Below are 13621 nucleotides of genomic sequence, written 5' to 3' on the forward strand. Positions count from 1 at the left end.
GGGCTGGGGGAGCAGAGCCCTTGGAATCAAACGATCTAATTTGACTGAATGGAGCATTAAGTAGGGGGAGATGATTTGTTATCTTTAAGGAGTCGGGGGAGATAAACCCTTGGAGTCAGGGGAGATAAGCCCTTGGAGTCAGGAGAATCAAACCCGCTAAGTGTATCTGAAGTGATTGAGCGAGGCACTGAGTTGAGGGGAGTTGTGCCCCTAGAATCGGAAGAATCCTATAGTTGAACGTATCTGAACTAACTGAGCAAGACACTGAGTTGGAGGAGCCGAGCCCTTGGAGTGGGGAGAATCTGATCAGTTGAGTGTATCTGAACTAACTGAGAGAGATACTGAGTTGGGGAGACGAGCTCATGGAGTCGGGAGAATCCGACTGAATGGATGGCCGTCTTTTAAATTTAAATAATCTAATCGAATAATATAATCGGGGTGACCCTGGGCTTGACCTACCACCCTCGCGAAGCTATAGCCTTTTGACACCAATGCACAGCACACCCCTCTTCGTAGTAGCAAAAAAAAAAAGATAGAATCCGTCATTCTAACGACCCTACACGGTTACCCCCATAATCATTTGTGAAGAGATAAATCGAGAAACTATAGTTAACTAGTACGAGAGAGGAATTTTTTTTCCTCACCTTTGCCAGCACGACCACCTTTGTGAACAACACGGTGGATGCTGAATTGATGGCAGAGGTAATTTTGAAAAAATGTTGGTTTTATATAGGAATAAAAAAGGGCCCTAATGATAATTCTGTAAATATGAGGTGCCAACATTTAAACTAATAAATAATTTATTAAAAACACTGCTTTCGTTTTAAATAAAAATAATTGGCAATGTTTTGAGGAAACATTTTCCAATTTCCTATCGTTGTTGCCGAAACATCACAGAATTCCCGAGTTCCCCCACGCGGCCGCTCACCCCCATCGCCCCTTCTCTCCCCTCGGCGACAAAACCCTCACCTTAGAGCCATCAGATCGGCAGCGTCGGACTGAGAGCGGCTACATCCCGACGAAGGCAACGTTCCTTCGACAGACGCGAGGCAGGAGCGAGGGCGATCGTGCGAGATATAACAGGTCCTACTCGTTTCTCACTTTTTCTTCTCCAAATACTGGACGAGGGGTTAAAATTTTCAATTTGGCTCTTGAATCATACTGTGTGATTCCGTACCTATTAGCTGTCACCCGATCATGGCGATAACCCTCGCGACCTTGAATGCCCGACGATTTTATGAAATACGCAACATGTATTTAGGATTATGGAATTAGGTGTCCATTATTCTCGCCTTTCTCAAAAGAAGGAGACGAACCCCTTCACAAAATGTTGTGGTCTTCTCAAAGAAATGGGAAGTTTTCGTGAAAATTTTTTCCTGTGAATCTTATCTCAATTTTTTGAAGGTAAATTTGTAAATCGAAGTCTAGTAGCAGTTGGTTTGTTTATATGTACTTGTTGTTTAAGAGGCAAGGGAAACACAAATTTACAACTTTCAAGTGCTTTGTGCTCTTCAATTAACGAGTGAAATGTAGAATTAGAAAATATTGTAGTGCTTTGGTTATGAACCATACCTGTTCTGATATTAAATCACATTCTAATTGATCAAGAAACTCTAGCATATTTAATCCAACTCAGCCAATCTGCATCAATATTAGCTAACTTTTCCAACAATAACATAATAATGCAGTTATTACAGTATTGAGGTTGGAGCTAAGTCATTCTACAACTATATAAGGTTTCAGATACAGTGAATTATATTGAGCACTTCATTGATGCTCTTTCTTCAATCAGTTGAGCAATGAAGTTACTTGATGGCATTTTTACCCTGGATTAGATTTATCAACATGATTTATGAGTCACATCAAACGACTGCATAAGCTAACAGACTACCTAAACAGTCCTCTCAGTTGTTTTAACATTCTTTAGCCCATTCATGTATACATTATCAACGGCTAAAATTTTACAAGTTCTTTTCTATTTCATATTTGGTTTTACCAAGGTGTTCATGATTCACTCTCTCTAGAAGTTCTTCCTTGAGAAAAAATCATAAAGAGAACAATAGATGCTATTTTTCTTGGATAGAAGCGTAGATTTAGATCTAAATCTGCTATCCGTAGTGTTGTTCTAAACTTAGTTCTCATGACACTTATGTCTTTTTTTTCATCTCAAATCCTGAGTTTCGCTGTGAAACTGTTTCTCTGAAGTATAGTTTGGAATATGTTTATGTTCTTAAAAATCATGTGTATGATGGACTTCACCTTTAGATTGTATTTGCAGTTACAAAATAGTTTTTTTTTCTCATTCCCTTGAGAAGTTTTTGCGTGATGGTTTTCAACTATTTTCGATGCTCCTGATTTAGCATGTTTGTTAGCAAGTTACTTTTCCATATTTAACAGTAACACTTATTGTTTTAGTCATGTTGACTTTCATTTGCCAACAAATGTTGCTGCAAATATCAAGGTGGAGGCTGCACTCATGTTCTGATGTGCTTACCTAGCTGTCAAATTTGAATGTTTGATAACTTTACTCGACTTCTCTTCTGTTGCAGATATGATTCAATAAATGTTCAATGTTCTTTCCTGAGATCCTAAAGTGTGCCCCTATAATAAATATTGTTGAAATTTTTGATCATTTCCCTGGGTTGAAGGCAAATGGTTTTTATGAGAGTATTCTCTTGGAAGTAGCTGACTAGACTGGATATAATATTGCTGAAATAGTAATAAACCACACCATATGGATGGATCCTTAGTAAATACTAAAACGATGGACAGTTCAGTTGGAAGCACAAAGACCATGGATAGGTCATTAGAAGGAAGTGTGGCTTCTGATGTATCAGGAGAAGGTACCAATGGAATAAACAGATTAACAAAAAGAATCAGTGCCTCTGTAGAAAATGAAATTTGCCTTGATGGAGCAATGGAAATAACCAATGCTGTAGATGGATCTAGACAAAATGTGGTTGACAGAGATACAACAGGAAGAAGTACAATTGATGGATGTGTAAAAAATACTGGAAATGTGGATATATTAGTGAAAAAGGTTCCTGAGACAACTGAGTATCTAGAACTAGAACCAAAGGTGGGCATGGTTTTTCATTCAGAAGAGGAAGCATTTAATTTCTATAATTCATATGCTAAAAGAAAAGGTTTCAGTGTACGCAAGGGGCATCTTTCTCGAAGAAGAGACAATAGCATACGGGATAGGCACTATGTGTGTAGCAATGAAGGGACTCGTCAAGATCATCGCACTCATGTAACTAAGAAACCACGTCCATTGGAGAGAACACAATGTTTGGCTCGTATTGAGTTCAAAGTAAATCGTAGTAATGCATGGGTAATAAATAAGTTTGTTGAAGAGCATAACCATCCACTTGCAAGCCCAAATAAGATACACATGTTGCGTTCCCATAGAAAGAAGTTACCCATTGAACGAACAATCTTTACTGAAGCAGATTACTATTATGGGGTCAGACCATCTCAGATGCATGATAATTATTCAGAGGCATTACATGGCAATGAATTACACATGAAGAATCAGTCCTGTTTAAGTACTACAAGGCTTAGGGATCTTGAGAAAGGAGATGCACAGTTCCTTCTAGATTTCCTGAAAAGTAAACAGTCTGATGTTCCATCTTTTTTCTATGCTGTGCAAATTGATGAAAAGGAGCGTTTGACCAACTTCTTCTGGACAGATGCACAGTCTAAAATTGATTTTGCCTACTTTGGGGATGCAGTTTTGTTTGACACAACCTATCGAACGAGTAGGTTTGACATACCATTTGCAGCATTTGTTGGCATGAATCAGCATAAGCAAATTGTTATATTTGGGGCTGCATTACTTCTAGACGAGTCTGTAGGATCCTTTGTTTGGTTATTTAATACTTTTGTGGCTGCTATGTCTGGTAGAAAACCAAAAACAATTTTCACAGATCGTTGTGCTGAATTGTCCCAAGCAGTTACTGAGTCTTTCCCTGATGTATGCCATCGTTTTTGTTTATGGCATATATTACAAAATGTTCCAAAAAGCCATTCCATGTCTAACCGTGAACTCAACTTTCAAAAAGATTTTGAAGATTGCATATTTGGAGGTGGCTTTGAAGAAGTTTTCTGTAAGCTATGGGACATCTTGATTACTAAGCATGGGCATGGAAGTTGTCCATGGTTGAAGGATTTGTACTTGATCAGAGAGAAATGGGCTCTTCCTTACCTCAGCAATTCATTTTGTGCTACTATGATGACAAAACAATGGGTTGAAAGCATGGATAATCTCTTTAAGGTTCATTTCTACAGGAAATTGCCTCTTCCAAAATTTATTGCACAATACTTTAAGACATTAACTCAACTACGTGAGAAGGAACTTATTGAAGATTATGAATCTAGGCAAACTAAACCTGTCTTATTGGTTGATATACCTGTTCTAGCTGAAGCAGCAGAATCCTATACAAGGAGCATATATATGGATTTTGAGTACGAGTACAAGAGCCAACTTGCTTGCCTTTGTGAACCTGTTGCGATGGATGGGACAGTATATACTTTCAGAGTCTCAGTTCCTCAAAGGTGTACTGGGATTGTTGAGTTTAATCCATCTAATCTTGCAATTAAATGTAGCTGCAAGAAGTTTGAATCAATGGGTGTCTTGTGTATGCACACATTGAAAGTTCTTAATAACAATAATATTCTCTACCTACCTCCACAGTACATTTTGAAGAGGTGGACCAAGTATGCCAAAGACGGCATAGTCCATAGTGGACCATCGTTGGTAGCAGACTCCAGTGCCCAAGAATCTTTGACCTTGAAATATAGTCGCATTTGTCACAAGGCAGTTTCTGTTGCAGTAAAAAGTGCTCCATCAAAAGATGCTCTTGAGATTCTTGAGCATGGACTTGACAGGTTCATTGCAGAAATGGAAAATATGTTTCATGGTGCTCCTTGGACCAAACAATCTCAAAACATGAATGTGGTTGATGATGTGCAGCAGAACACGTTGGAGACAAGTGGAATTTGTTTTGATAGTTTTGAGTTTTCTGCTAGATGACACAAAACTTGCATGTCTGCTGAAATCTTACATGTGATCCACCTGCTACTGAGGTTTACCTTTGCCTAACTAAACCCTAGCTGTAACTATTGTCACTATTGTGCCTTCTTTAGATGCTGAAACTTCTGCAAACTGAATTAGATGCATCAATCCAGATCAACTTCTACACGTTTTTTTATGAAATCTAAGTGGGCTGTTTTAGAGATTACTACAGTATAAAGATGGGTAACTCGTGTTACACTAGCCAGTTTTTGTAAATCCTCCATTTCTTGGTTCTCAAATGGAATGAATTTTACATGCTTTAACTGCTAAGTTTAACTTTATTTTAACTGCTTTCCTTTCCTAAGACAATCCAATTTTTCTCAAGTTTACATTCAATATGATAGCATTTTGGTGCTCATAAATCTAGTTTAGTTCGCTCCGCACACAGACCATCCACAAGTGATAGCATTTTGGTTCAATGAGCACCAATCAGTACTTTGTTCATTGTAATTAGAGGATCATCAGTTCTAAAATTCTCTGGTTTATGTTTTACATGAAAATTGTACTAGTTTCTGAATTTACAGGAAGATCCTGAGACATGATGGGGTAAATGAGTCTGAGTGTACATAAACACCATTCTTGAGCACATTAACCATCAGCGAGATTCATAGCCAGATAGCCTATCCTAATAAATTAAATTCAACTTATGTTAATGCAGTTGGCTAGTCCATGGTTTGTGTTGTGCTCATGCGCATACAATTTAATTGTTCCTCACTGTTTCCATGCAAAATCAATTTGTCATCCATATTTGATCTTGACTCCTACTTGTTTATGTTTCTTAATTTTAACTCCCTCACTAGTTTATAGTATACGTGAGGGTACAAGTCATTGAGTTTGCTTAGTAATAAGGAGTGAGGAGCACACACTGATCTACCAGTATCTCTTGAAGTAGTTGTTCATGTTTCTGTGTGTCATTCCTCAACTTTCTTTTGAGCTTCTCGATGTGACTATATGTCTACAGGCACAAGTGCTCATTGACATTATTTTAGAACTTCCCTGAGGTTGTGTGGATTGCTAATGCGACAAGATAAAAGATTTTTTGTTTTGCCACGAAATATTTTTGGGTGATTTCTAACTGTTATCGGATAATGATATCATTGTTTCAACTGTGACATAGGAACTGGCTTATTGGTTTAGCGGTAGCTACCTTATGGCTGTTCTTAGTAACGGATTCCCAAAGGTAAGTCTTGAAATGCGTTCTTGAGTCTCTAGAAATATTGTTGGTTATCTCTCTACTGTTGTTGAATCTCTATAATGTCTCCTTTTCTATGTTTATTACATGACATGGAGTTTAGTAAGATCTATATATTTTTTTCCCCATTTTTTTATTACTTGAACTGTTTATATGGACTATGGGGCAAAATAATTGTTAAAATGGCTGTCATTTGTTCTATTTGTTCCCCTGATGTACCATTGTAGGTTACTTGCCTGCCTTCACTTAGCTTCACATGCATAACACATTACAGTGCATATGTTCTTTTTCGAATTACTCAAAGTCTATAAGTTTCAGGACTGCCATTGGATTTAACGAAGCTGTGTGCACCCATCGAATCCTACTAGGTAACATAATCCCTTTCTCTCTTTAATTCACTAGATTGTGTGCAAGTGCCTCTATCGATTCTGTTGCCGTATTGCTCAAACGTTAATTTCAACTGTTTGTTAGACGCTACCTGAATCCCTCGTAGGAACTCAACTCCATTCGTCGGCAACTATCACTATCTGTCTCTGTCATACTAGAATGCATCGGGTCTGTTGAATAGCAAGAAAAGCTTTGTTGGTAGGATCCATTCGACTACTTCCAAGTGACACTTTCACCTACTGACCATTAACATGCTCACAACACAAAGTTGGATAGTAAAATAAGGGAACGACGTAGCAAAAGAAGTCGGGGAGATGGATTTGGAAGAGCGATTAGCTTCAACAAGTAGACATGAGGGTCTTGGCCATTGATACGATGAATAAGGGGTGAGGTACCCAGAGTCGGGTCAAAGTTAAGAAAATCGATTGATATGACAGTTAAAGTCAAGAAAGGGTCAACACTTGAGGCTAACACGGTCATCTGTCTCAATCGATTGGTCTGGCCAATCAGACCGCTGGTTCGATCGGATCCTGAGTCCCTCAGAGTCGATAAGACCTTGAGTTGTATTAGTGCCCTTCATAGTTGAGTCAAGTGTCTCTGTCGAGTGCCCTAGCGGATCGGACTGAAGGTTCGATCGGACATACTAGACACATCGTCCGGCTGGACCGGACTCTTTATCCAAGTGTAGAGGTCGAGCGCAGAATGATATCCATCCTTTATCCGACCCGATTGCGCTTGCAAACAAGCGTCGATCAGGCTACCCAAGGGACTCGGTTGGCCTGCCGGCAAAGCATATTAGGGGGTCATCATCCCAACGGCTTAATATTCCCTTTTGTCGTTTTATGTGACAGTTGTCAAAGTAACAAAGGAATATTCCCTGCACAATCTTCACGAGGCAAGTTTCTATTTTGCAATCACATAGAATCGTCAGGGACTCCTCCTTAACCCGATTGTTAATACTTTTTTCCTCTACTCTGTTTTTGACATGTAGAATCGCACTATGTCTTTGGTTTCCAGTACAGAGTCTTTTCACAATTAATATCAGAGCCACGTGTCCAGTGTTTCATCTCCCCCGACTTTAGAGAGGATCAAATTTGACGCCGCCTATGGAAACTTTGTCTGAATCTGAAACACGAAGATGGAAAAGATTGGACGACTCACTATAGTTACTTTATTGCAAGAAGACTTGGTAATAGCTGCCAGAGCACAGACGTTGGTCCAACAGCAAAAAACAGCGGTCCAGTGTCGTCCTTTGTTGAATGACCTAGCCGCATCAATGACAGGCCCTCACACTGAGCGAGGGACCCTAGTGAAAGAGCCAACTGAGTTCCAACTAATTCCTCCTCCTCTGGTCGGCTTTGTGCAAGCGCCTGCACAACCAATCACCTTGCCGCCTGTGCCTCCCTCCCCAGTCACGTATCACATGGCATTATTTTGCACATCGTTCGAGGATATGAGTCGAGCGGAAAGACCCCAAGTATCATCTTCTAGAGATGTGTTCACTCGGGATCTTCGAAAGGGAAAGCCTCGATGGCCAGTAGTTCTCCCGAGCGAATAAATATGTCGTTCTCCCAAGAAATTTTGGAAGATGAACTGCGAGTCAATTCTGACCGCTAGCAAACTGAGAGTACGGAGGGGCGACCGATCCGGAGGATTATCTGCTCAAATTTTAAAAAGCAGTCATTCGTCATCCTTCATCAGTACATGGATGACGTTAAGTGCCAAGTGTTCCTTAACCACTCTCTCTAGCTCGGCACAAAGATGTTTCAACTGGCTTCCTGCCGGGTCCATTTGCTATTTCAAGGATTTTCGTAAAGCATTTCTCTATCACTTTACCAGTAGTCGCCGCTATCACAAAACCACGTTGAGTCTATTTTCCCTCAAACAGGGGGCCCAAGGAAGTATTGAGGGCATACATAAAAAGGTTCAACCAAGTCGCCATGAATGTTCCCTTAGCCATCGCAAATATTATAGTGAGTGTCTTCTCCTAAGGACTCGCAGATGGGGACTTCTTCTAGTCTCTGATCAAAAATCCCCCAAGAGACTTTGATCATCTGCTCGGAAGGGCAACTATGTATATCAATGTAGAAGAGACACAATCCGCTCAGAAAAAGGAGGTTGTCACTCCTGCTCCCATCTTCGCCCCCGAGCGCCGAGCCCCTCCCCCTCCTCTGTCGCACAAAGGACCTTGATTAGGACCCCAGCCGCACCATCATGAGCAAAGGCTGAACGTTGTACAACACGTGAGGCCAAGTAGACATGATTCCCTAGGCCTCGCCGATGGACTCCATCGTTCTGCACCTATCAGTATAACCAAGAGATGCGTCGGGCAGCTAACCAAGGGTTTTGCCAATGTTTGCCATCTTCCAATCATCAGCATAATTGTTAACCGAATGAACCTCAAGGAGAAGCCCCGAGAATGCCAATCGGAATCAACAACAACCCTAGCAACGTAATAACCGAGCCTCGACACAGGCACCTTCAGGGTTGCTGCACCAACTGACTCGAGAAGAAGAAAATCATAGTAATGCTGCTCGGAAAGACATAGACATGATCGCGGGTGGCCCGACCAACGGTGACTCCAACCATGTAAGAAAGTTACACGTCTGTCGATTGAAAATCCATATGGTTGGATGCAGCCAGAGCAAGCATAAGGGCTCGAAATCAACCTTGGTCCTAAGAACTTAGAGGGGGGTGGAAGTACCCCCATGATAATGCTCTAATTATTAAGGTTGTTAAAGTTAGTTATAACAGATGTCGTACTTTTATTGGCACAGACAGCTCGATCAATATTATTTTCAAGAAGATGTTTAAGCAATACAAATAGAGAAGAGCGAGTTAGGGTCTCAAGTTAGGTTTTCGAAATGCATCTAAATTAGACTGCCCTCTACCATCCCCTCAACCAAGACGCACCCTCACTAAGTCACTCTCCTCCAGTGACTTACCTTCACTTATCAACTTATAGTATATTGACTAGTCTCTTGACCTACCAAGTCTTCTCGCCAGTTGTCAAGTCCGTATACCCAATTGGATTTCGGCCAGCTATCAAGCTTTTATACCCAATCGAACTTTCCGTCATATATTAGGTCGCCCCTTTGACCTATCTGGGTTTTGTACCAATTATTGGGTTCTCAGATCTAGTTGAGTTTCATCCTGGTGGCAGACCCCCTTGACCCGTCAATCCCTACACGCTTGATAAATACATTAGATTATAAAAACACCTAACTTAACTCACTTGTCATTCATCAAAACCTGATTTAGACTGTTAGTGTAAATAGTACTAATAATCTCCCCTTTTTTGATGCAATGATAATCTATGTTAAATATAGAAAAAATAAGTACATAAAAAATAGTTAAAGAAAAACAATGCATAAAATAATGACATGCATAAGTCTATTCTATATTTCTTTTCTTGATGATTTATTATTTTTCTATCTTAATCACATTCTTTTTCTAACTTAGTCTCCTACTTTCCCCCTTTGGTATTCATAAAAAAAAAATGTGTAAAATAGAATGCATAAGTATACCAATTTATGAAAAATGTGATAAAAGTATGACAAGTAATAAAACTTTTAAAGTAATCATAAAAATCGGTATTTATTGGAGGGAGGAATTTAATAAAAATTTTCTAAAATAGTTTGAAAGAAATTTTCAAACTTTTTCAAAAGGTTTTCAACATTTTAAAAATTAAATTTGTAAAAAAAATAAACCATTTGAAAAACTAAATTTTGTAAGAATTTTACATATTATTTTTCAAGATAGATTTCAAAATACTTGTTTAAAAAAAACATTGCAAAGTAATTTTAATTGTTCAAGGCAACTTTTGAAAAAAATTTAAAATATTTTTAAAAATATTTTTGAAAGTAATTTTAAAGAATTTGTCCAAGTAAAATAATTTTAGAAATATTTATAAAATAGTTGTCAAATAAAATTTTTAAAAGATTTTTCAAAGGTATTTTTCAAATGAAAAGATAACCTTTGTATATTTTTTTAAAAAAATATTCCAAAGTGTTTTTTGAAAATATCTTTTCAAAATGTTTTTAAAAATATGTCTAAATAATTTTTTCAATATAATTTTCAAAACACTTGCATTTTATTTTTTAAAACAGATATTTTGAAAAAGTATAAGAATTTTTACAAAGTAAGTTTTGAAAGTATTTTAAAAAATAATTTTCACAAAGATTAAGTAAAATAAAATACAACCAATGCAACTTTTTGAAAGTAAAATTTTCAAAATAAAATTTGAAATATCAAGCCAAAATATTTTTTTTTTAAAAAATTGAGTAAGTTTCAATTTTCTTTTTGTTTTCAAAAAGTAATAAGAAAGAAAATAAATCATTTTGAAATAGTTTTCAAATATCCTCCCCCTGAATCTAATATTATTTAGAAAAATAATATTCATCTAAAAAGTATTCGTAAATATCTAATCGCTAGTTACTAACTAATTATCAGAAAATAGCAGTGTTCACTTGATTAGTTAAGTACTAATGTCTTGAGAAATTGACTAAAAAATGACTATTTAACTTGATCAATGTACTATTTATATTTTTTGCTCAGACTTATGGTGATGCACTGATATAAGCAGTTGAAGTCCAAGCAATAGACCTTCACATCTCATGTCATTCTAAGTTTTTAAATACACAATCAAGATTGACCTAGTGTGTTTGTAAGATGCTTGTTATCTAGATTTATACAATCATACTTTCTAGGGGATTGTCCTAGACTAAGACCAAAACATATTTTGAAACATTAAGGAAATAAGATTTTTTAGAAAATATGCTCTTAAAAAATTTATTTAGCCTAGAATTTGAAACAAAACATAGTTAATGCAAGTCCTAGCCTATGAAGCACATTCTTAACTGTCAATGTAAATTACTAAATTCATTTTTAGGAGAGGTTTGATAAAAATATTAGCTAAGTTTGACTTGGACTCAATGTAATTGAGTTTAATTTATTCTTTAGTTACATTGTGACAAAGATGAATACGCTCGCCCCTAGCGCCCCCGCCAACCCGTCCCAGGGCTAACACGGAGGAGGTAAACCACGGGCGGCTACTAGCATTTAGAATAATGACTAGTTCTTCTTTAGTTACATGATCCATGATAAAGTGATGTTCAACTTTGATGTGTTTGGTTCTTGAATAATACACAAGATTTTTTATTAAGTTGATTGAGTTAACATTATCAATTAATACTTTTATATTTTTAAAGTTTAGATTGAAGTCTTTAGGGTGTGCATCATTCATAATAGTTGTGCAACACATTTTCTACTAAAAACTTTTTTGAAGTATTTTTTAAAATACTTTTATTTTCAGTTTTCAAAAAAGATATTTAAAAAATATATTTCTAGTGAGTTTTAAAAGTAAATTTTTTTAAGTATGTTTTGAAAAGAGTTTTTGTTTTAACTTATTTATTTTGCAAAGCATTTCTAACTATTTTTCAAACAAAGTTTACAAAAGGTTTTTCAAGATAAATTTTAAAATAATTAAGTTGGTCATATAGATCCTCCCCCTTAAATTGCACTCCCCATTAACATGACACCTTTATCGACGTGTTGTGGTTTGTTTGCTCTTTCTTGTCTTTAGATTAGCTTTCTATTTGTTTTGTTTGGATTCTGTTGCACTAAGATCGTAGTAAAGCGAATTGGGGGTACCATCTATCCAATCCCCCTTTCTAGCCGGCCACCGATCTCCAACAAGTGATATCACAGCGAGGTTGCCCTTCAATAGACTAATTGTCGAGAAGAGCAGTTTCAACAAAATGGTCGGCTCACACATCCAACTATCGAAATTCGAATGAGATTTCTCTTGGTGGAAGAAGAGAATGGAGATATTTTTCGATATCAATTTTGATATTATGCTAATTATGGAAAACAATTTCAAGATACCTAGGGATGAAAATAACATGATAATCAATAAATCAAGATGGAGCAAGAAGCAAAAGGATGAACACTTAGCAAATTCAAAGGTCTTGCATCATCTACTAAATGTTCTTCCTCAACAAGAAGTAACAAGAATTGGAAACTACACGAGTGTCAAGAATTTATGGGAAAAACTAGTAGAGCTTCATGAAGGCACATCGAAAGCGAAGTTAGTAAGAAGGGATCTTCTCTGAACTCAACTCAACAACATCAAACTTGAAAAAAGAGAAAATGTATCTTTACTTCATGTTAGAATTAAAGAAATTTTAAATAGACTAATAAGTGTAGGTGAGAAACTTTCCAACCAAGATGTCATAATGAAAGCCATCAATGTTTTTTTAAGAACCACAACATGGATGTCCATTGTGGATTCATTCTACATTTCAAGCGATTTAGATAAATCTTCTCTAGATGAATTTTTCTCAACCATGGAGTTTCACAAAGCTCGAGTTGAAGGGTTGGATGGAGAAGCAAATAGATCAAGAGGAGTAGCCTTTGTGTCAAATAAGGAAAAGGGTAAGAAGAAGAAGTCTTCATCCCCACTATCATTTGACTCCGAAGAATTAAGCGCCTCAATGGATAGTGATCAAGAGGCGTATATGGTAAGAAAAATGAAAAAAATATTTAAGAATTTTTCTATTAACAAATCTCATGCTAGGAGAAGTTCAAGAGATAAGAGTATGACAAGGAGGGTCATTTGCTACAATTGCCAAGAAGAATGACACATGAGGGACAATGTCCTCTCTTGAAGAAGAAGGAAGAGTAGAAGAAGAAAGAAAAGAAGAAGACAAAAGAAAAAGGGAAGAAAGTAAAAAATCTAAAGGTAACATGAGATTATCCATCATTATCGGAGGAAAAAGAGCACTATGTATCCCATTTTGCTCTAATGAGAATTGATGACATTGCCTCCACCTTATCTAAAAATGAAGAAGGAAAGAGCTCAAGTGAAGAAAAAGGGGGCTCAAGTGAAGGAGGAGGTTAAACTTTGGATTCAGACTTCTTGGTAAGTGAGGTATACAATCCACTCACTCATACTTTAGTTAAAA

The 13621-nt window shown here is 37.2% G+C and overlaps 1 protein-coding gene across 1 annotated transcript; it reads left to right on the forward strand.

The window, feature by feature from the left end:
• Window positions 1–870: 870 nt before the first annotated feature.
• Window positions 871–5347, forward strand: LOC122033467 (protein FAR1-RELATED SEQUENCE 5-like). The gene is made up of 2 exons (XM_042592493.1): window positions 871–1083; window positions 2550–5347. Exon 2 carries the CDS (start codon window positions 2735–2737, stop codon window positions 5033–5035), a length of 2301 nt encoding a protein of 766 aa, XP_042448427.1. The 5' UTR covers window positions 871–1083; window positions 2550–2734; the 3' UTR covers window positions 5036–5347.
• The last annotated feature ends 8274 nt before the right edge of the window (window positions 5348–13621 follow it).

Source organism: Zingiber officinale, chromosome 1A, assembly GCF_018446385.1.
Source record: "Zingiber officinale cultivar Zhangliang chromosome 1A, Zo_v1.1, whole genome shotgun sequence".
Taxonomy (NCBI): domain Eukaryota; kingdom Viridiplantae; phylum Streptophyta; class Magnoliopsida; order Zingiberales; family Zingiberaceae; genus Zingiber; species Zingiber officinale.